This window comes from Terrapene carolina, unplaced genomic scaffold (genome assembly GCF_002925995.2).
Source record: "Terrapene carolina triunguis isolate 2854851 unplaced genomic scaffold, T_m_triunguis-2.0 Scaffold132, whole genome shotgun sequence".
NCBI lineage: Eukaryota > Metazoa > Chordata > Testudines > Emydidae > Terrapene > Terrapene triunguis.
Window position 1 is genome coordinate 18,765,150 of NW_020664483.1, and position 24,877 is coordinate 18,790,026.

At 41.0% G+C, this 24,877-nt stretch overlaps 1 protein-coding gene across 1 annotated transcript in view; it reads left to right on the top strand.

Annotated features, from left to right (window-relative positions):
- The window catches only part of USP34 (ubiquitin specific peptidase 34), a 257,649-nt gene that overhangs the window by 25,841 nt on the left and 206,931 nt on the right, over positions 1–24,877 (top strand). The window contains exons 2-7 of the mRNA XM_029911897.1: positions 6,035–6,122; positions 7,071–7,491; positions 12,687–12,737; positions 13,633–13,782; positions 17,433–17,500; positions 22,485–22,677. Of these exons, the coding sequence (XP_029767757.1) occupies positions 6,035–6,122; positions 7,071–7,491; positions 12,687–12,737; positions 13,633–13,782; positions 17,433–17,500; positions 22,485–22,677 (971 nt within the window). The remainder of the gene's footprint in view (positions 1–6,034; positions 6,123–7,070; positions 7,492–12,686; positions 12,738–13,632; positions 13,783–17,432; positions 17,501–22,484; positions 22,678–24,877) is intronic.

A 24,877-nucleotide genomic window follows, 5' to 3' on the forward strand; every position in this document is an offset into this window, starting at 1 on the left:
ATGAGATTGCTTGTGGCATTCACGGAGGTGCTGACCACAGTGGAACACTGCTTTTGGGCTTGGGAAACAAGAACTGAGTGGTGGGATCACATAGTTATGCACATCTGGGATGATGAGCAGTGGCTGCAGAACTTTCAGATGAGGAAAGCCATTTTCATGGGACTGTGTATGAGCTCGCCCCAGCTCTGTGGCACAAGGACATGAGAAGCACGTGGTGATTGCAGTGTGGAAGCTGGCTACTCCAGACTGCTACCGATCGGTCTCTAATCAGTTCGGGGTGGGAAAGTCGACCGTTGGACTTGTGTTGATGGAAGTGTGCAGGGCCATTAATCACATCCTGCTCCAAAAGACCGTGACTCTGGGCAACGTGTGTGACATTGTGGATGGCTTTGCACAAATGGACTTCTGTAACTGTGGAGGGGCGATCGATGGCACACGTATTCCAATTCTGTCACCAGACCACTTAGCCACCGAGTACATTAATCGGAAGGGGTATTTCTCAATGGTTCTCCAGGCGCTTGTGGATCACCATGGGCGTTTCACAGACATTAACGCAGGCTGGTCCGGAAAGGTGCATGACGCACGCATCTTTCGGATCACTGGTCAGATCAGGAAGCTGCAAGCAGGGACTTTCTTCCCGGACCAGAAGATCACTGTAGGGGAAGTCGAAATGCCCATTGTGATCCTGGGAGACCCTGCCTACCCCTTAATGCTGTGGCTTATGCAGCCATACACGGGAACCTTGCCAGCATCAAGGAGTGGTTCAACAACAGGCTGAGCAAGTGCAGAATGACTGTTGAATGTGCTTTTGGCCATTTAAAGACCCACTGGCGCTGCCTATATAGGAGGCTGGACCTGGCCAATGACAATATTCCTATGCTTATAGCCATGTGCTATACGCTCCATAATATTTGTGACGGGAAAGGTGAAAGCTCCACTCAGGGTTGGACCGCTGAGGCTCAGTGCCTGGAGGCTGAATTTTAATAGCCAGAGACCAGGGCTATTGGAGGTGTGCAGCACGGGGCCATAAGGATCAGGGATGCCTTGAGGCAGCAATTTGAAGCTGAAAGCCACTAATATTTGTTGCTATGCTCGGGAGTGCAGTGCTTGTAATGCTAGGAAGTGATTGTGATTGGTGCAGACGATGCACTATGAAGGTTTAAGAAAATTGCCTGTTGCATTGTAGGGCTTTGTTTGCTTTCAATTAATGGAATAAAGATTGCTTTTAAACCAACATAATTATTTTATTAAAAAACAACAACCAGAGGAGGGAGACAAACACATCAGCACTGAGAGGGATGGGGGAAGGGAAGGTCCTAGGAGGAGGTGGGGTACCAGGACGATTAAAGATTTGTGTATGTCCAGGTATCCATTCCAACCTTCTCCTTTGGAGTACAGTGCAGGAGGTACTGTACTTCAGCAGGGCTAAACTGCAGAGGGATGGGTGTTGAGTGCAGTGCGTACTGGGAGTCTGCAGTGCTGGACTGTGATGGGGGAAGAGTGGAATGCAGCAGGTACAGACTGGAGCCAGGAGGTTGATAAGAATGTGTTGGCAGTGTCTGGGGGGCGCATGGGAAAGAGTTTTGCGACAGCGGCTGCAGGGGAGGGCAGGCATGGAGCTGCTCGGTTTGCATTGCTAGTAGCACTTGGAGCGTGTCCACTTGGTGCTCCATAACGTTTAAGAGCCACTCCATGGCTTCATTCTGGCGTGCCGCGTTCTCCTTTCGGGCCCTCCTCTCGCTGTCCCGCCACTCCTTCAATTCTTGTTTTTCAGCCGCGGAGTGCATTATGACATCACGCAGAAAGTCCTCTTTATTTCTTTGTGGCCGCTTTCTAATTCTGCGCAGCTGTTCAGTCGGCGATAACAAAGAGGGAGGCTGGGCTCCCAAGGTCATATCTGTGAAGCCAAAATGCAACATTTTACAGAAGTAGTATTGTTTGCAACACACATGCCGTGGCTACACTCGAAACTTCAAAGCGCTGCCGCGGGAGTGCTCCCGCAGCAGCGCTTTGAAGTGCGAGTGTGGTCGTGCGCCAGCGCTGGGAGCGAGCTCTCCCAGCGCTGCAGGTACTCCACCTCGATGAGGGGATTAGCTTACAGAACTGGGAGCGCGGCTCCCAGCGCTGGGGCACTGTTTACACTGGCGCTTTACAGTGCTGTAACTTGCTGCGCTCAGGGGGGTATTTTTTCACACCCCTGAGTGAGAAAGTTGCAACGTTGTAAAGCGCCAGTGTATCCATAGCCACAGACTACTGATTCAGTGATTTAAAACACAGCAGCTATTCACATACGTATCACTAACTGGCTGACCCCAAGCAAGCACACATGAGCCACAAGACCCCCCGCAGGGGCAGAGGAAATCAGTGTTCCAGGACTGTACTGTACACTGGGCACGTGGCTCTTGGGGAGAGCCAGCACTGTGTGTGTGTCTTATAATCAGTACTGTCCCCACATTTTCCACACACTGTGTTCATTATGGAAGATATCTCGCTCCTGAGGGTTAGTAGGGAATCAAGGGAGGGTCTTCTCTAAGGCCTGGTCTACACTAACCCCCCAAGTCGAACTAAGGTACGCAACTTCAGCTACGTGAATAACGTAGCTGAAGTCGACATACCTTAGTTCGAACTTACCGCGGTTCAGACGCGGTCCACACGCGGCAGGCAGGCTCCCCGTCGACTCCGCGGTACTCCTCTCGCCGAGCTGGAGTACCGCAGTCGACGGCGAGCACTTCCTGGTTCGACTTATCGCATCCAGACCAGACGCGATAAGTCGAACCCAGAACTTCGATCCCCAGCCGCCGAACTAGCGGCTGGGTGTAGACCAGCCCCAAGACTGCAGCTTCTGCTCTGGCCCTTATGTGGCTTGCCTGTGTGCAGCAATGGTCCCTTCTCTCCTCCCCTCCCGCCCGTGACGGCAGAGTGGCGTGGAAAGTTACCCTTAATGGGGCAAGAAACAAAGCAGCTCTGCCAAAGAACCTGCAGCAGCGGATTCCCCAGTATCTCCATGGGAGTTTCATGGAGATCTCTGAGGCAGATTCCCATGAAGTGAGGGAGTCAATCAACACCCTGTTCCACTGCTCAAACTAGGCATGTGGTGGTGCGCACATCATACAGACACAAGCCTGCTTTCTGCAACCTTCCTGCCCCCAACAACTCGCTTCAGCGATTCCCAGAATCAAAGCCACTTACCAGGGATGACCTCTCCTTTTGCACTTCACCAAGTTCCGACAACTGTGACTGGCTAGCCTCCTCTGGGATAGAGAAGAGCTCCTGGCTGCATGCATCTCTGACCTCTGAGTCTTCCTCTGGGTCCCCCTCCACATTGTTGTCAAAGATTTCCTCCTGGTCCGGTCCACTCTTGACTGGCATGCGAGCCACCGAAGTATCCACAGTGGCCTTTGCAGTGGAGGTGGGGTCGCCACCGAGTATTGTCTCCAGCTCTTTGTAGAACCAGCAGCTCGTGGGCGCAGCACCGTAGCGGCGGTTTTCCTCCCACACCTTGTGGTAGGCGTTCCGCAGCTCCTTCACTTGGAGCCTGCACTGCAGTGTGTCCCAGTCATGGCCCCTTTCTATCATGCATCGTGAAATCTGTCTGTAGGTGGTATAATTCCTATGGCTGGAGCGCAGCTGGGACTGAACAGCCTCCTCTCCCCAAATGCTGATGAAGTCCAGTAGCTCGGCATTGCTCCAAACGGGGGATGGCCTGGTGCGTGGAGCAGGCATGGTCACCTGGAAAGATGCGCTGAGACCACTGCACGCATCACCAAGCAAACACGAAGGGGACTTTCAAAATTCCTAAGGAATTTAAGAGATGGGGCTTACGGTTGGTCACCTGAGGGCAGGGCAGTAGAGTTCAAACTGATGACCAGAGAGGTGAGAGCAGGCATTGTGGGACACCTCCCGAAGGCCAATTGCAGTGCTGTAATGGACCAGGGTGTCTAAACTGGCACCACGGTGCTGTAGCAGTAGTGTAGCTGGTGGGGAGCGGCCGCTCCCCCACTGAGCACAAGTGGCGCCATGTCAATTTCCTGGCGCCTTTGTAAAAAAAAAAAAAAAAAAAAGCGCCATGCGCTGTGGCGCTTTTATTTTGCTCACCTGGCGGCGCTCCGGGTCTTCGGCGGCACTTCGGTGGCGGGACCTTCACTCGCTCCGGGTCTTCGGCGACATTTCGGCGGCGGGACCTTCAGTGCCGCCGAAGACCCGGAGCGAGTGAAGGGCCCGCCGCCGAAGACCCGGAGCACCGCCGGGGGAGTAAAAGTTGTGCAGAGGAAGGCGCCCACATTTTTTTTTTTTTTATTGCTTCCCCTGTTCCCTCCACCTGGCTATGCCACTGTGCTGTAGCCCCAGCGCAGAAAGCTGTACGCCTCTCATCGGCGTGTTTTTTTTTTTTTTTAACAGCGTTGCAACTGTGCAATTTCTGCGCACTAAGTGGCTTGGCAGTGTGTACACCTCAGAAGTTACAGCTCAGAAAGCTGCTTTACTGTGCAGAAACTTGCCAGTGTAGTCAAGGCCTAGAGTGTCACAGCTAAATACAAGATTGAACAGATAGTTTAGCATAAGTAGTTAACACATATTCTAAGGGACCGTTCAAGGCGAAGTGGCTCATTAACACCCCTGTAGTCATAGGACAAAAAGGGGGGTTAGTGGGTTACAGATTGTTGTAATAAACCGTAAATCCAGTGCCTTTATTAAGACCATGATTTTTAGTCTCTAGCAAAGTTCTAAATTTATACTCCCAGGCTCCTCTTGTGAAAGTGTTGTGCAGGTTTCCTTTGAGGATGAAGACTGGTAGGTCAAATATGGAATGATTGCTTTGCAAGAAGTGTGCACCCTAGAGGTGATAGTGGCTTTGTCTACATTACACAGTTTTTAGCGACACGGCCATGTCGACACGACCGTGTCGCTAATAGTCGGTCAGTGTAAACGCTGTTTGTCACCACTTTTGCCGACAAAATACTTCCACTGTGTATGAGCGGGGTTCTTGTTCTCAACAGGAGAGCGCTCCTGCCAACAACGAGCTGTTTACACTGCCACTTGACGCGGCAAAACTTTTGTCTTGGTTGGGTGGGACACGGTTCTTTAAGCACCTGTGAACGACAAAAGTTTTGTCGTTCAATTGGTAGTGTAGACAAAGCCAGTGTGTTTTTGTCTTTTATTATTTTCCTGTGTGAGTTCATTTGAAAGTTTAGTGATCATCTGGTTTCACCCACATAGTTGTTATGGGGGCATGTAGTGCACTGGGTGAGGCACACCACATGTGATAGGCAAGTGTAGGACCCATGGATTTTGAAAGGTGTGTTGGGTGGCGGTATGGATCATTGTAACAGTGGAGATATGTCTGCAGGTTTTGCATCTGTTGTTCTGGCACGGTCTGGTGCTGCTTTGAGTTGGTGTGTCCTGGTCTGAGGGGAGCCTGCTTCTGATGATGAGCTTGGAGACGTTGGGGGGTGTTTGAAGGCCAGAAAAGGGAGTTCAGGAAAGAGTTATTTCAGGATGGGGCCCCACTGAGTGCGAGTCGTAGTTGTTTGATGATGCCCCGTATAGATTCCAGTGTGGGGTGGTAGGTGACAACTAGGGGTGTTTGGCAGGAGAGGGTTTTATTTCTGTATTGAGGCAGGTTCTCTTGGGATATTTGGGTGGCCCACTCCGTGATGTGATCTACTTCTCTGATGGAGTGTCCTAATTTGATATAGGCTGTTTTTGAATGTGTAAAATGTATACTCTGGACTTTCTCCTCAGAGCATATTCTGTGGTATCTGAGTGCCTGGCTGTAGATAACAGATTTCTTGGTGTTGGGGAGATTATTGGATCTATGAAGGTAAGTGTGGTGATCCAAGAGTTTTGTGCTGGAAAAACCTCTGCAATATTATGTTACTGTATTCTGGCTAGCAATGCAGTTCCTATTCTAAGTCTGATTTTTCTAATTCGGTCCTTTAGGAACAAAATTTATGTTTGATATTTTATGTTTAATGTAGCAGTTAAAAGTCACATTAAATATTACATATGCCATTAACGACTTACTGTTTTTCTTCAGTATCTGACATCGAAGGTGGTGATGGATTGCAGCTCCGAAAGGAACATGCACTCAAGATATTTGCTTATATCAACTCCTGGACGCAAAGGTATTTTCGTCAGTGTCTTTAAACTCATCATATTGGACCCCATTTGTTGTAAAAATTATGCGGGAAATAGAGTGAATGGAATAAGTAGAGTGAGTACAATATTGTAGTGTGACTAAAATGATGGGAGAATAAAGGAAATTCTGGCCTTCATTTACATGTAGCCACTTTTGTGCCCCATTTCTCCTGCAAGGTGTGTGTGTAGAACACACCTTTGAAGCACTGGCTGGCATTCCAGAAGCTGTTGAAGAACATAGCAGTAAACAGGCTAAATGATAGTAATGGAAAATATTATAAAACCTTACATATGCTGTTGCTTAATGTGAACTATCCTGCCACATACATTTTTTTTTCTAAAGAGAATGGGGGGAAAATCAAGAATTATTACTTTGAATTTCAGTGTCTTATGAAAAAACAACGAGGAGTCCTTGTGGCACCTTAGAGACTAACAAATTTATTTGGGCATAAACTTTCATGGGCTAGAACCCACTCTGAAAAGTGTCTTATGAGGATTTTTTCACAATATCTTGGTGTTGTGACTCAACAAGATGAACACATGCAGTCCATAGCTACCATTATAAAATACATAAATAATTTAAAACTCCCGAACAGTAGTTGGGACCATGTAGTTCTCTGTGAGCGTCTGGAAATAAATGGGATGCCCACAGGGATTAATGAGGTCTTCAGTATTGGTGTTTGACATTGGAGTTTCAGTGTCACTTTGCATTTCCTGTCTTTGTTGGTCTGTCATATGCTATGTTACTTAAAATATATTTAAATGTGAAACTTCCTTATAATTAGTCACTTTTTAAAAATTAAGATCAGTCTTTTTTTCTTACTATTTATTAGTTTCTTCTTTAAGTTGATGGAGTCCAAACTTCTCATTTTTAGATATTTTAATTCTGAGCCACTCCAGGAATTTTCACTTTTTTATTTTGTTTTTGTTTGCAGACAATGTCTGTGCTGCTTCAAGGAGTATAAGCATTTGGAGATCTTTAACCAAGTAGTATGTGCGCTTATTAACTTAGTGATTGCCCAAGTTCAAGCTCTACGGGACCAGCTCTGTAAACATTGCACTATTAACATAGATTCAACATGGCAAGATCAGAATAATCAAGCCAATGAGCCACTGAATGTAGAAAGAGAGTCTCATGAAGAAGAAAATGGAGAACGACAAAAATGCATAGAGAAAAAGTTAGACTCCGCAAGAACTTGTATCCTGACAGAGGAAGAATCTGCAAAGAGCACTGATGCTTTTAGCTTATGGAGCACTGATGAGAAGGAAAAACTGTTGCTGTGTGTGGCAAAAATCTTTCAGATTCAGTTTCCTCTGTATACTGCTTACAAGCATAATACTCATCCCACAATAGAGGTATATCTTATCCTAACTTGTGCATATTTTGTTTTTTTGTGAAACACAGTGCAGTTATCATTGAAGGGTAGACTCTGCTTGGGTGGCTGTAGTTTTCAAACAGGGTGGATGGGGATGATTCAGCTTTCCCACTGAATTCACTGGGTCTTTCCATTGACACTTTCTGGGAGATGAGCCACTCCCTTAAATACGTTCTTAAAAGAATTCTTGATTGGTCTAGGTAAAAGCAGTTAATAAAATGTTGGATATAATTGCATAATTTAAGTTACCATATAGTCACAGTAGCAGGAAGGCAAAAAGGAACCATAATTACGGCTTCCTTCCAAAAATAATATAATGTAGTTTAATTGCTTTTTGTTTAAATCTGTTGTTATAAACAAAATTTACAAACTAAAACTTGCATGAGACCACACTTTTTGCTGTTCTATAATCAACTGAATAACTGTTATAATTGCAGTTCTGCAAACTTGACTACTGTCTTTATAAGTTTTTCATTGTGATGTTACTTTGTTACTGCTAAATATATATATTTTTACATAATTTATTTTGAAAAATGCACCCTCAGAACTCTTCTTTTACAAACTTTTCATTCCCAGATATAGAGGAAATGCTTTTGTAGCTATATTGGGGACCCTAGATGTCAAATTAAAATAATTTTGTTCTTGAAAAGGTTTATTTTTAGTTTCACCTGTGGAAATCTGTTCCTGACTAAACAGAGCACCTTCTACACTTATATACTGAGATATGAGTATATTTGCCGTTGTTAAGAAAGCTTATACTGAGAAAATGCATGAGAAGCCGTTAATACATTTATGTGGATGTTACAAAATATTGGCGCATTAAAATACAATTATCCAAAACCACAAACTTAAAGCTGTGTCACTGCTTTGAGTAGTTAAGCTTTCGGTTTCACATTATTACACTATTTGCTCTTAACTTGTAAAGATATACGTAAATGATATGTGATTTAGCATACGTGCTAGTGTGTTTGCATGAATTATATTCAGTCCTTGAATGAGTGGATCTCACCAGAATTGGCAATAAATGTTGGTTTAGTTAAAAATTATTAAACTGGGAAGATGAGTGGTTTTTGTTTTGTTTGGGGCATATTTGAGTATCTTGCTATATTCGATCATGTTGGAGTATAAATCTGTAAATTAAAATGTCAAACTGTGTTTACAAATATATGTGATCTCAAGTATATCTCTATTAATGAACCAGAGAATGTTAGGATTCCAGTAAGACTTTCCTACCACATTTCAGCATGCCTTCATAATTCCTTTTAAACTTTATTATCATAAATAAATAGGTCTGCGATACAGCTGCCCACTAGTAGAGACCAGTGAGGGCAGGTCTATCTTTTTGTCGTTCATACTGGTTAAAACTAATGTTAAAACTAAAGGGATTTTGCCTCTGTGCTTCATGGGGTTAAAAAAACTGAACTTGAATTTTTCTCCCTGCCTTCACAGGAACATGGCAGAAACAGCTCTGAATCAATTTATGTATAAATAAACTTGCTTCACTTAGAGAGAAGACAACAACCTTCTTTTCTTTTTGGAAATATTTGTGTGTCTTATTTTTTGTCATTGTGCCATGAAGAGTTAGAAATCTCAAAAAGGACATTGGCAGTATTTTTTTGGCTGATGTGCTGACATAGTGTAAGAAGACCAGCCGCTAACATAAGTTTGGTGGCTGCATTGTGGCTCACCAGTACTCTCAACAATATGACATCTTGAGTCACTGACCACTCAGATTAACAAACACTATTATGCCACGAATATATCAAAATCGTGGTCTGGAGAGAGAGACGAGAGAGAAGAAAACTTATTTTGCTGTCTAGACAAGTCAGAAAAAATGATTCCCGCTTTCAGCTAGTTTCTCATATCAAATTTGTAATTTCTTCAGAGCAAGGATTGATATATCTGTGTTTGGAAATCTTCTAGCACATTTTGATTTCTACCATAATATAATAATGATAATGACTAAATCCTTCAGTGGGTTTATGGGGAAATGTGAAGTGTGGTCAGTCCTTCAGAATGTTCTGTATCAGGTATAAACTGATGCTCTTACCATGTACTTGATGGAACCTTTGCAGATACTCACACATCTGGGAGAAGAGAGATTTCTAATGGGGAGAATTCCCTTCTGTCAGAAAGGGTCACAAAACTGCAATATCTAACAAGAACAAGAAAACAAGAAAAAAGATGATCTGTTGGTGTATAAGCCTACTGGGGACTCTACTGTCCTGCCCTAAATCCCATAGGTTAGGGGACGTTTCTACCCCTTGAATTTTTTTTAATAGCAGCATTCATCTCTATTATAGCAAACATAGAGGTAAAACTGGAAGAGACTAATGAGAGTTATGTGAGCTGAACAGAGAAAACATCCTGAAGGAAAATTTCATTTAGGAACCAGAAAGGGTGCAGCTGACGATGAATGCCAGCCCAGAATACTGGGAGCCCCCATAGGCATATTGACAGCACAGAGGACCTGGCCTTCCAGGACAAAGAACTGGCATATACATTTGTTGGATTTGAGGGCAATAAGACCTCTGGACAAGACAAGTACACCTTAGTTCAGACAAGTTTGTGGTCGTGGTCTGTTTAAAATCCACAGGGACCACAAAAACAGAATGATGATACAAGAGTCTACCCTGCTAATCAGAGGGAAAAATCTCCTTTCTAGTGAATCTTTGTGTGTCTTCAGACACAAGAATACCACAATTGGACTTGGTCAGTTGGAAGAAAACCCGCTTGAGGGCATAAATCTTGAAGGAAGAAACTTATGTGGAAACAAACCTGATTATCCCAATGCAAAAGTAATATCTGCTAACGTTCTTGATATCCAAAGAGAGGTCTTAGCTCGTGACACTTTTTTATCATATAGACATTCAGTCTTGCATATGCTGTTCATGGGACTGACAATTTTGACAGCAAAAATACTTCAAAAAAATCACAAGACCCAAACAAGGGTAATCCGGAGATCCCTGAAATGGTTGAGATGCATGAGGTCTGCAGGCCTGGTGTGGCTGTCTGAGACATCTGTTAATTTTAATTTTCCTGCATCCATGACCTTCTGTCAGCACTATTTGTTTATTCAGACTGAGATATGCAGAGAGTCTGTGAGATAGGTATTTCAGAAAGTACAGGATATGCTTCTGTCTAGAAAGGCATTTTTTCATTTTACTGGAAGTGATGACTTTCTGTAAACCATGTAGAAGAAGAGGCAAAACCACAAAGTGAGCTCCTGTTTTCCTTACCTTTAAAAATCCCTCCAGGCAGGACTAGACAATGAACTTTAAAGGAGTTAGCAAACCAGTCTTTAGCAGCTCAGTAGAGGTTAAAACAGTGAGGAAAGGCATCTGTCTACTTTATTTTTATGCTCTCCCAACATTTTGGCTCAGAATGAGGCAATTAGCAGCTGTGGTGGCAGTTCCCATATAAGTCTTTTTCTAGTAGGATGAATTTTTTATAGTTTTGTTCCCAAGGTTGTGTCCACCATCACACATCAATTAAGGTGTTTCACCTCTAAGGTTTTTTTGCCGCCTTTGGTTCTCATAGGGAACTGTCTTCTGTTACTTGGCTCAAAAGGTGACCTTGTGGAAATCTCAATGTCCTGAGTATTCCGTTTAGAACACCATAGCAGGACTGTCAGGTTTTCAGGTTCATTCTAGCCAAGTAAGTCAAATCTTTTGTCTCTCCAATGCTGCAGAGATCTCTTGCCCCATTGTTGTCAGTGTTTACTCCAATATGGCTACTTCATAGGAAGAGAAGTCTTGAGACAAGTATGCAAAGCAGCTACTTGACATTCCAGATAGTAGATAATGTTTTCACCTCTCTTAGCCAGAATATCACTAAACTCTACAGGCTTAATAATCATAGACTTCCACTGTCTTTCAGCTGCCAGGTGCTAAGAGCAGTACTTTAACTGATGAACAGTTTCTATTTCCCTCAACAACTGATAATTTTCCCATGCATAATCTGTTTCTGGTAGTGGCATGGGCAGAGCACAGAAACACCCTTTTTCTTATCTATTGGCCAGAAAAATGTGTTTTAATACTTAAAAATAATTGACAAAGAACACTGTTGAGTGATGATTTGGAGTTCAACGTGAAGGGGAAATATGTAGTATGTTTAGATTCCTATATTGTAACCTTAGTGAATAACTTAAAGTTTGATTCCATCACAGCTAAAATACCCCCAGTAATGTAGTTTTAAATGATACTCTGGAAATTAGTCAATTTGAAATTAACTCCAAAAACTTCAGTTAAATTAAATATTTAAAAACCTACCCTTCGCTCCCCTCCCCCATCCCCCAAATTTAAAGGGAAATCGTGAACATGAAAACTAGTAATTTTTTTTTTTAAAGTAAAAATTAGTTTGATAGTGTTTCAGTAAGTTTTTTGGTTTCACAATCACATTTTACAATTTTTAAAAATGTTTTCTTGCTGTGTGAAAGATTCATAAAAACAATATGGGAAATTGATTTAATAGGGGGAACAGTAAAATAGACTGTCTACAAAATGCTATCCAGTGCGCAATGTAAACATATTAAAAGAAGTTATTAAATTCTTTAGTTATAGTAATCTTAAGTGTTACTTGCAACAATAATAGATTTAAAAATTGAGAGAAGGATGATTTGTAATTTGACAGTTTCCCTTTAAGGATACCAGATATAGGTTCTACAAGCTGTCAATTAGATATTTGTGTAAGAATGTTACAATTGGACTTGAAGAAGTTTAATAAACTGAACTAGAATGACTAACTTTAAATTTTTTAGCTCTTGAATATTCATTAGGTTTATGATTGTACGGTATATTCTCTGTTCATTTACCTATGGCAGTTCAGATGTTTGGGTACATTACTTTCCTGCTGGTAATGAAAACATCTGAATTGGTATAGAAGAACTCCAAGAAGGAAAACTATTAGGTAAGAAATTTCCCCTTATGGCTGGAGCATTGTCCTGAGTTTATAAGTACATATTTGTAAATACAATTAAAAAAAATAGTTTAATCGGATAATGCAGAAGTCAGTGTGGCAATTTTTAAAATTAAACAAACTTAAGCTGCTTGAGTTTTATAAAATTAGGTTTCTGGAGTGTGCATCATGAGTCTTTTGGTTTTGTTACCTTCATACAATTTGTTTCTATTCCTACTGTTAGCTAATTATATTTATCTCTCTTTTCTTTTAAACCAGGATATTTCTGCCCAAGAAAGCAATATATTAGGGGCGTTCTGTGATATGAATGTAAGTCATATATATTTCATTGATTCATAGACTTTAAGGCCTGAAGCGATCAAAATTATCATGATCATCTAGTCTGACCTCCTGCACATCACAGGCTACAAAACCTCACCTACCCGCTCCTGTAATACCTCCATAATCTCTAGTTGAGTTACTGAAATCGTCAAATCTTGATTTAAAGATGTCACATTACAAAGAATCCACCAGTGCCCCATGCTGCGGAGCAAGTGAAAGCCCTCCAGGGTCTCTGCCTATCTGACCTGGGGGAAAATTTCTTCCCAACTCCAAATATGGTGATCAGTTAAACCTTGAGCATGTGGGTATGACCCACCAGCCAGACATTTGGGAAAGAATTCTCTGTAGTAACTCAAAGCCCTCCTCATCTAGTGTCCCATCTGAGGCCGTGGGAGATATTTGCTAATAGCAGTCATGGATGGGCCATATGCTATTGTAGGCAATCTTATCATACCATCCCCTCCATAAACTTATCAAGCTCAGTTTTGAAATAAGTTAGATTTTTTCCCCCTGCACTACTCCCCTGGAAGGCTGTTCCAGAACTTCACTCCTCTGATGGTTAGAAACCTTCATCTAATTTCAGGCCTAAACTTATTGATGACTAGTTTATATCCATTTGTTCTTGTGCCAACGTTGTCCCTTAACTTAAATAACTTCTCTCCCTTCTTTGGTGTTTATCCGTCTGTTGTATTTATAGAGAGCATTATGAGATACAATTGACATGTTTTCGGTGACTGTAAAATCATCATATTTATTGTTTTATAAACGTATGATACATTGATATTGCTCATCTGAACTCTTACCTTATATGTATTTAGTTTTTTGTTTTCAATAGTAATTTGTTTTTCTTTTTAAATAAAACTTTTATATTCTTTTTCTATAGGATGTAGAAGTACCATTGCACTTGCTTCGTTATGTTTGTCTATTTTGTGGAAAAAATGGCCTTTCCCTCATGAAGGATTGTTTTGAACATGGAACCCCTGATACATTGCCATTTCTTATAGCACATGCATTTATCACAGTGGTATCTAATGTAAGTATTGCCCTGAGTTGGTTACGTTTTTAAACCAAAATGCAACAAATATAAAGTGGGATAGACTAAGTCTGGGAAAATTTGAAGAAGAGAGCCCTGGAATCAGGAAAAAGTCACAATTTTCCCCTCAGAGAGAGAAGGGTGTCTGGGGATTGCCCTGTCCAGCAGGGGCAACATTTCACCCCAGTCGTTACCCTGAGATCTGTTGGAGGAATAGTGGCATCTGTAGGATATCTTGTTTTTCCTTCTCTTCCCAGACATTCTGGTTGCAGCGAAACTAGGCTAGGAAGGTATCCCTTGGTCACTGCTGGCAAGAACTGGAAGACTCTGGTAGAGGGAGTTAAAGGGAGTGGCATGAGGATGGGAGGGGATATCTTGCTCAGGAACATGGATGTAAAGGAAGACAGAATTTTGCCCATTAAGTTTAACTGTAAATACTTAATGAGTGTAACTAAAATGAAATGCTGTATAATTACACTCTATGATTTGATTCCAATATTAAATACCGTATATACTTGTTCATTAGCCCGTTCGTTTATAAGCCGACCCCCCCAAGATAGTTAGGTAAAAATAGCAAAAACTGCATGACCCTTTCATAAGCCAACCCTGTATTTCAGGGGTTGGCAAACTTTGGCTCCTGGCCATCAGGGTAAGCCACTGGCGGGTCGGGACGTTTTGTTTACTTGGAGTGTCTGCAGGCATGGAGCCCCTCAGCTCCCTGTGGCCACGGTTCGCCGTTCCCAGCCAAATGGGAGCTGCGGGAAGTGGTGCGCCATTTCCCACAGCTCCCATTTGCTGGGAACGGCGAACTGTGGCCACAGGGAGTTGAGGCGCTCCAGGTAACAAAACGGCAATGTATTAGATATTTAATTAAATGATTCCATAGAGTTTAAAATCATCAAATTTTAGTGTAGACCCGTTTACAAGCCAACCCCCACTCTTTGATGAGTCATTTTTTTACCAAAAATATTCGGCTTATGAACGAGTATATATGGTACTTTGGATTAGATCCTGGGTGTTCTCCTCTCCCATATTCCTGTTACTCTCAGGTGCCACAGGGTCGCTGGAAAGCTGTTGTAAGTAGGCAGCAATAAGAGTCTCATAATAAACATTTTGGTCACCACCATCCTTGTATATTTAAAATAAAGGATTCTGCTTCCAAATTTTACAGTTAATTCACAATGGCAATTTCATTTTTTTCTGAACATTTCAAGGAAATCCAGCAAGTAGTTTTTTTTCAGGTGAAGGCAATAAAAAATGTCTCCCTTTGGAAATTTTTGAAAATTGTCTGGTTCATGTTCCTCTGTATGGAAAACAGATCAAATATAACTAAGGATTCACAAGGGATATACCCATCATTAACTTGTGAACATTTTAGTTTTCAAGGCAATAAAATCCAATCTATTCTTAAGGGCATTAGTTAAAAATTAACGATATAAAAACAGCCATACTGGGTCAGACCAATGATCCATCTAGCCTAGTATCCTGTCTTCTGACAATGACCAGTACCAGATGTTTTAGAGGGAATAAACAGAACAGGGCAACTTAGAGTGATCCTTTCTCTGTCACTCAGTCCCAGCTTCTGGCAGTTGGATGTTTAGGGACACCTAAAGCATGGAGTGGCATCCCAGATCATCTTGGTTAATAGCCATTGATGGACTTACCTGCCATGAACTTACGTAATTCTTTTTTGAGCCAGTTATACTTTTGGCCTTCACAACATCCCATGGCAACAAGTTCCACAGGTTGACTGTGTGTTGTGTGAAGAAGTACTTCCTTTTGTTTGTTTTAAAGCTGCTGCCTATTAATTTCATTGGGTGACCCCTAGTTCTTGTATTATGTGAAGGGGTAAATAACACTTCCCTATTCACTTTCTCCACGCCATTCTTGATTTTAAAGACGTCTGTCTCATCCCCCCTTAGTTGTCTCTTTTCTAAGCTGAACACAGTTCCAGTCTTTTTGATCTCTCCTCATATGGAAGCTGTTCCATACCCCTAATTATTTTCTTTGGCCTTCTCTGCATCTTTTTTAATTCTAATATGCCTTTTATGAGATGGGGGCGACCAGAACTGCACATGGTATTTAAGGTGTCGGCATACCATGGATTTATATAATGGTGTTATGATATTTTCTGTTTTATTATCTATTCCTTTCTTAATGGTTCCTAACATTCTGTTAGCTTTTTTGACTGCTACTGCACATTGAGCGATGTTTTCAGAGCTGGTTCATCCTGTGCAAAGATGTCCCGAGTAGGACATTTGATTTAGAAGTCCTCTTTAATCTTTTCATCTACACTACTGCACTTTGTGGGGCTGCGCACAGTGCTTCACGAGTGAGTCAGCAATGACTACAGTAGGGAGCTACTGCCAGATCCAAGTGATGTGGTCCGGCATGGTGGAAGAGAAAGAGGCCAGTGAGTTGAAATACATCTGATATTACTGTTGTGCAGTACCTCAGGGTGAAGTGCTGTAAGGTTAGAGCTCCTGTTTGCCTCATTGCTTGGATGTTCAATTTCTGCTTTCAGAAATGCAGGATACACATTTTTTTCTCTTACTGAAAAGTGCACTGGGGATTGCAGGGGGTTTCCAGGAATTGATATTGTGAGGAAGAGAGCACAGACGTGTAGATCAGCTCTTTCCCTGAAGGTGTGCCAATATCAGAAATGATGTGGCTTTGCCTACCCCTTCCGATACAGACATGTACATATTCATGGATGTGGCTGGGATGCTGGAGGAGGAGGAGTTAAGGGTAGAGTGAGGATCGTGAGTAGGGCCAGCCTCTCGCACTAACTCCATAACAGTGGGTTGCCTCTCAAAGGGTGGACTAATGACTTTGGGGATAGGTGGATAGTGAAGGGTAGTGTGAATTCAACTCGTTTGCAGTGGGGCATCCCAGAGTGTATTACTTCTCACACATTCTGTATATCTGTCTTTTGGGCATCCCAGTCCTTGGCAGAGGGAGTATGAGATAGTTGCTTTGGTTTTCCCCAGAATGCATTGATACAAATAAGGTTAGCAGCCTGCTAAATATGGATGTGCAAACATGATGGCAGAAAAGCTGCTCTGAGCCATGTTGCATTTAACTGGGTAAGATGGTCATGCCTCTAACTGGCAACAAAATCACAATTGTAGTCGTAATGTGGATGAGCCCAAAGTATCAAATCTTCCACAAAACTCAAATAAATGGGTATGATCAACATGGCCAAAAAGGATGTAATCTTCTTGTAGACCCCTTAGAAGACAAAAAATCAATTACGAATGGAGGGCAGGATAGGAGCTGTAGAATGCATTAGGTTGAAGAAACAGGAGGGAATACAAAGTTCAGAAATGAAAGACATTAAGGCAGAGCAGTGTATGTTGTTTGTTTACACTAATTTTTATCTTATTTTTCCTGTTGATTAGCAGAAAAAAATGTGACTCTGGATCTGGGTTAATTTATTAGCTGTAGAAAGTTGCTCCAGACTATACTTTTGAAAATTGGAAAAATCTGATTAGAAGTTACACAAGTTCACTTAAAGCCAACAACCCGAAAGCCTTATTTCTTTAGACAGAGTTTTGCATTTTTAAACCTTATTACTGGCCTTTACATTTTATTTGTTCTGCATAAATTTATATAATTACAGTTTATCTATTTTTGTATTTGCTTTATAGATCAGGATATGGCTACACATCCCTGCTGTCATGCAGCACATTATACCGTTTAGGACCTATGTTATCAGGTAAGCTTTAAATATAACAAAAAGTTTCATTGTTTGACAAAACACATTTAGAACTTCAGATTGTGCTAGAACTCAAAGTTTCTCAAAGTTCAAGCCGTTTCTTTGTTTAGTCCACATGCTCAGGATTTAACTGATAGCCATATTTGGCGTCGGGACGGAATTTCCCCCGGGTCAGATTAGTGGAGACCGTGGGGGTTTTTGCCTTCCTCTGCAGCATGGGGCACGGGTCACTTGCAAGTTTAAACTAGTGTAAATGGTGGATGCTCTCTTAACTTGAAGTCTTTAAATCATTTTTTGAAGACTTTAGTAACTCAGTCAGAGGTTAGAGGTCTATTACAGGAGTGGGTGGGTGAGGTTCTGTGGCCTGCAATGTGCAGGAGATTAGACTAGATGATCATGATGGTCCCTTCTGACCTTAAAGTCTATGAGTCTTTAACATTTCAGCAGTCAGAATCAAAGTATCATTTAGTTTGGGGCAAATCCATGTGTCAGTAACTTTAGTAATGGCTTTAATAGTCCCAATAAGACTATTTTAAATATTGGATTCACTCCTATTCTAAAGTCTCATTGCAGGATCAATTGTAATACATTTTCACTTTATGCAGCATCATTCATAGAAAGATTACAAAAGATTTTTAGTGACACTACATAGAGTTTGAAATGATCTTATTTATCATGATTTCCTATATTGATTTTAGAAATTCTCAAGGCAGAATTGTAAATGCACAATAATCTCAAAATCTTAATCTAGAACTGCTGAAGCATGTCTCTAAAGTTTTTAATCATGTCTCACTTTCCACATTTCCAGCTGGCAAGAAGTCAAATATCATTAAGACTGTACTCATTGTTTTGTATCGCTAATTATGTCTAGTCCTGATAATTTTGGATATCAGGCTGTCTACAATGAAAAACTCTACAATTAAATTATTTGTCAGGATATTTTATTGTTATGAGTGCATTAGTTATATTAGTTTTCCAAGAATCTAAGGGATTGTCTATACACAGTTATTGTACTGCTGTAACTATATTGGTTTAGAAACAGTTAGAATGAAAGTGACACAATCCTCTAGTTATACTGAGATAAAGGTGCTTATACCAGTACAGCTTATTTCCCGGGTATAAGCATCTTTATACCAGAGTAACTGGGCCCACACTAGGGATTGTACCACTTGAAGTATATTGCTTTAAAATCACACCCCTAACCAAAAGAGTTAAATTGGTACAGAAAATGTGTGTTGCTCAGTGGTAAATTTTTATATTTTAAAAAGAATATTTTTTTCTATTCCATGCATGTGCATGCATGCATACACGTAGTCACAAGTTGCTCTACCACCTAGGTGATGTAGACATAATGCAAATAATCTTAACTCAATATCCCTAAGATGTTTTGAACACTAAAAGCCATGAAACATGATCTGTAGTATGAAATTTGATTGTGAACATGGATGTTAACAATATTATTAGCTGAGGCGGAGCTGAACAGCGGTTAATTGTAAGTATAATAAAGGACAAACTGTGTTCAGCTAACACTATTACTGAGAATTTTGTTCCCAAAGTTAATTTTTGAAGTGTATACAAATATGAGTTACTTCAGCTATAGGATGCAGTAACACTTCCTACATGCATATGGGTGAGGGAGCTGATGGGGTCTTTGGCTTGTTTGCTACTGGACTGATTCTGAAAATAGGCAAATATTGCTTTTTTTAATTGTCTGGGCATGGTAGTGGGTGAACTTTAGTTTCCCACCCCTTGTCTGATTTCCAGAGTTCTATATGTGGAGGTCTGTCCCCAGTTGTTTAAGATTGAGAGAATTCCATACATGGCTTTTCTCGTGCTCTTCCCTGGCTTATCTATTAGCAAGGAAAGAACACTACGGTCCTGATTATTATTCACACAAATGTGTCTTTATGCTAGTTTGGCAATGTTCAGGAGCCTTAAAATATGTTGACTTTAAGGCCTCTCTCTACATTACAAGAGTAGTTTAAAAGGGCATTAGCATAAATGAGAATCAGGCCCAATAACTTTACATTTCTTCTCTGACTGGTTAATGTTTAGACCCATGATACAAGGCAAAAAAATGGAGTATAAATGTGGTTAAACCACTTTAACCTTACCTGTGGCCATAAAAGCTTTTAGCACAGGCTTGTCCAGTCTGCATGCGTAGACCCAAATTTAGAATGTTGGCAAATGTATGAATTTTTAACACTTTTCAGTGGTGCTGACCAAACTGGTTAGAATTTAGTTCAGCTATGGTCAAATTTAAACCATACTGAAGGACAGTAGTTAAATTGTTTTTTTGTCAGTATTGTAGTTAGTATCTACTTTACAATTTTTTAACTGTGTTTGAAACCAGGTTGAGAGATGGTTGCTTCCAAATGTTTCTCTTGTCCATATACAATACGGTTAGGGCTCCATGTCTGTCACGGTGGTTGTAGAAGTCACGGATTCCGTGACTTTCTGTGACCTCCGTGACTTCTGCAGCGGCCAGTGTGGCTCATCCCAGGGCCGCCCAAGCAGCGGGCCCTGGGGACCGCTCTAGCAGCGGCCAGTGCGGCTGGGCCTGGGACTGCCTGAGCAGTGGTCCCAGGAGTGGCGGGAACAGTGGCAGGTGGGCAGCCCCACAGCCAGCCACACTGGTGCTGCTGGAGCGGTCCCGGGGCAGCTGCACCGGCCGCTGAGCGGGTGGCCCCAGGCAGCTGGCCCCAGGGACCGCCCAAGCAGTGGCCTATGTGGCTGGCCCCATGGACTACCTGAGCAGCGGTCCTGGGGACGGCGGGTCGGCGGCCCTGGGGGTAGCCCAAGCAGCCACTGCTCGGTGGCCCCCGGCAGTTGGTGCCGCTGCCCCGCAAAAGGCTCCACGGACCCTCCCAGAGCAGTGGCTCCCACCCCTCGCCCGGCTAATATTTAGTCAGGGGTACATAGTACAAGTCATGGGCCGTGAATTTTTGTTTATTGCCCGTGACATGTCCATGACTTTTACTAAAAATACCCGTGACTAAATCGTAGCCTTAAACATGATTAGTTATCCTAAACATGCCAGAGTACTGTGTCTGACCGTTACCAGTGGTAGAGGTATAGCATGATTGTCTTGGTGTAACCAGGTCTAGCAGTTGTTTACTGTGTAGGCAGAACCATCAAACTGTGTTGCTGTAACCACTGCCGCCTTCTGTGTGGTTGGTTGCTGCTCCTGCCTCCCCAGTCACTATGAAGGCAAGGATATTCATAGCTGCAGAGATGACTCTGTGTGCATGTTCACTTCTACACCAGCTATCCCTTGGGGCTTTGCTTCCGACGTTATCAGGAAATCGTGGACTAGTTTAAATTGTTCAGCATTTCTGGTTTCTGTGTAAAATATTCCAGTATCTTTGGCAGCAGTAGTGATTCATCTTGAAATACACTGATTGCTGCTGCTGAAGAAGACTGACCATATATTACTCCTGGGGGAATTCTGTGCCTAAAAATTCTGTGCCAAAAATTAAAAATTCTGCAAAATTCTGCATATTTTACTTATCAAAATAATGCAGTATAATCACACCCGTTCAAATTATTCTGGTAATTTATTTAAATTACAATATAGAAAAAAGTCACAATAACTGTTCAGCTTTTCCTAAACACATGAAAGTTAAGTTACAGCACTTGGTAATCAATACCATGTATTCCAGTTATAATCCTGGCTGACTACTTTGGAAAATGCTTGGTTCTGATTTTCCTGACATTATATTGACTGATTGATAAATGTTTTATTTGCCCTCATTTTTTTTTAAATGGGTAAGTAAAATAGATCCTGTAATAGAGCTGAAATCTAACCCCATTGTGCCACTCTGGCACAGGAAAAAAGCGAGAAAGCACATAGATCTTCCTGGCTGAGGATTCCCTTACTGTCATTTATAACAAGGCTCCTTTTCACCACTTTGGCAATGTAAAGGAGCCTTAAAACTTTTACAAGTGTTTTATACTCCTGGTGGAATTGACTAAGAATGGGAACAATTAACTAACAATAGGAACGTTAACAACTCCCCAATAGCCTGCTATATTTCTGCCCTGCCTCAGGGGACAGAGCCTGCCTCACGCCTACCTCCAAACAACCTGAAGCCCTACCCCTTCACGCTGGTCGTCCCACAATAGTGAGCAAGAGGGACAGAATCTCTCTTGCTCATTTGCATGCTCGCCCAGCCCACCCCTCCTTCATGCAGTGATTTATGTCTCTGCTAGTTGCTCCGGGCTCTCAAAGAGATGTGCTCAGGCTACAGGGGAAAGGGAGCGTGTCCCCTGCAGATTTCTTTGCTTTCTCATTTTCTGTGGGGGAGCAAAGAAATCTGCGGATGATATGAATTCTGCACCTGCACAGTTGTGCAGAATTCCCCCACGAGTAACATATTCCTAGACTTTACTGATAAAAAAATGGTTATGCAGCATGGAAGGTGTCTTGCAAACACAGTTGACATATGGAGGTGCTGGGAGAAATTCTGGATATGAAATGTTTGCTCTAACTAGGTCAGGTCCTGATTATACAACAATGGTTCTATCCGTCCTGTAGGTAGGGCCACAGACAAGGATATAGGGTATGTCTACACTGCAACTGGGAGCGAGTCTCCCAATCCAGGTAGATAGACTCACGTTGGCAGGGCTCGAGCTAGTGCCCTAAAAGTAGCAGTGTGGATGTTGTTGCTCAGGCATCAGGTCAGTCTCTCAAGCCTTGGGGGTTGTGTGATCAGAATCATGTTTACTAATAGAACCTAAATCATTCTATACAACTCTGTTTCTTTTTTCTTCTTTTTATCTATTATTTGATTTACTAAGTTATAGATTGCCCATTGCAACTATATTATATTAATATTAATGTATTTTTAGGATTAATACTGTTATCATAAAGACTGCTAGAAATATATATTTGAAATAATTATGCTGGACCATTATTTCATATACGTTTTATTTGGAATCATGTCATATTTCTTCTTTCTTCTTTTTATATAATTTATTTTAGGTATTTATGTAAACTGTCAGACCAAGAGTTGCGACAGAGTGCAGCCCGGAACATGGCAGATTTAATGTGGAGTACAGTTAAAGAGCCATTGGATACAGCCTTGTGTTTTGATAAAGAAAGTCTTGATCTTGCGTTTAAGTACTTTATGTCTCCAACTTTAACAATGAGGTTGGCTGGACTGAGTCAAATAACAGTAAGATTTTTTTAATATAAAATTATATTTAGGAAAAAATGTTTTATTTCCCCCACTGTTTACAAATTATTATTTTTTTATTGAAACAGTAACAAAGCACAGCAGAACCATCTTATAAGCAGTCACAGAAAATGCATGATAAACAGATAGTCGTTAAAGTGGGGATTGTAATTTGTCCTTTGTCATACTCATCAGATTTTGTCTGTGCTAAAATAAACTGTGTTCAGAGAGATGATTAAGGCATGACTCAGTTTTTTGCAATATATTGGACCTTAACCTTTTCCCTGAGCTGTTTACTATACAAAATGTTACTGTGCTTTAACCATATTTTGGGATAGCCATGATGTAGTTGGGTCCTTATATTTGGTTGTATTCGTAGTTTAATATAGGACTTTAAAAAAAAAAAAACAGATTTAAGTTTTCCTATATCAGAATTCACTATAAGTGGATTCCTCTGTATACTGTCCAATCTTTTATTGACAATTGTTCATTATATCCCTTTTCCTCAGGGTGAGAGCATTCATGCATTATTAGCATCATTCAGAATTTGATTGAAACAGTTGACATTAGCAACAGAAAACATTAAAAAACCAACAGAGGAAGAGGTTAAGAAAGCAGTTTTGAATTTTGGAAACTTAGAAACTAAAATAATAATAAAATACAAACACAAAATAATAACTTGTAATTTTAATGGTTTTTCTTTGAATAAGCATTTTTAATATTTTCTACAAATTCAGATACATTTATATGAAAGTGGTAACTTTGTACATAATTGCTAAATTGACTTAAACATGCAAAGAATCTGTTTGAATAAACTACTTTGAAACTTTTGAGACCTATGATCACAACATTTAAAACGTGATATCAATAACCCATATTTATTTTCAGTTGTAAAAATAACACTCTCTTTTTAAAAACTGATTTGGAGTACAGTACATTTTTTGTAAAATAATTATGTCTTGCTCTGGGTGGTTTTGACGTGTCTCCTACTTGCAGTATATTTTTTACTAGGAAAAAATCAAACTCCTGGCAAGAAATAATTACTAAGCCTAGCTGTCATGTCTTTGGAACTCAGTTTGTTGTTATGCTGTTCTCTTCATTTTTTATCAGTTCTGTTCACCAGTTCAGTCTTCCATGTTCTGTTCAGTTTTGATAATTTTGTAATTCCTCCTGCCGTAAAGATTCCATTACAAAGTAATAATGGGCAGGGGGGAAAAGGTAACCTGACAACAGATGCATCTGACCTTGTAGTATAAAATATATATATTATGGGTAGGTTGGGCAGAATTGCATTTTTATTTTTTTATCACTTTAATAGATGATGATGTTTATTTTTAAATATTTTTTCAATTGTTATTGATTTGAATTTTCACAGTTTTGGGAAATTATGGAAGTCAACAAGGGGGAATCACACAGTAATTATTTAATTACAGTAGATGTTGAGATTTTGTTTATAATGGTTAAAACACAAATTTTCAACATCACATATCAAAATATAGAAAGCAAATATCCTTTCAATTCAAATAAGTTCTCAAAGTTTCTTTCTTTGCCTGTCTGTAAATTTCGGTTATCATCGATGGAAATATGTTTTTGTTGGTTTGGGTGAATGGTAAAATCGACATTTACCAACATTTTACTCATAAAAATCTAATCCTCCCAAGCCTCATTGAGGGAGATGAGTTATAACTAGCTTAAATGGCAAGAGACTTGGTAATATACCCAGAAATAAATTAATCAGTAAGCAAAACTGGTTTCTAAATCTAGAATTAACTAAAGTAATAGATTTTCAAAGATATCTGCATGTGCTGCTAGGTCTAGTATCAGGGGGTAGCCATGTTAGTCTGTATCTACAAAAAGAACAAGGAGTCTGGTGGCACCTTAAAGACTTATTTGGGCATAAGCTTTCGTGGGTAAAAACCTCACTTCTTCAGATGCATAGAGTGAAAGTTACAGATGCAGGCATTATATACTGACACATGGAGAGCAGGGAGTTACTTCGCAAGTGGAGAACCAGTGTTGACAGGGCTAATTCAATCAGGGTGGATGTAGTCCACTCCCAATAATAGATGAGGAGGTGTCAATTCCAGGGGAGGAAAAGCTGCTTCTGTAATGAGCCAGCCACTCCCAGTCCCTATTCAAGCCCAGATTAATGATGTTAAATTTGCAAATGAATTTTAGTTCTGCTGTTTCTCTTTGAAGT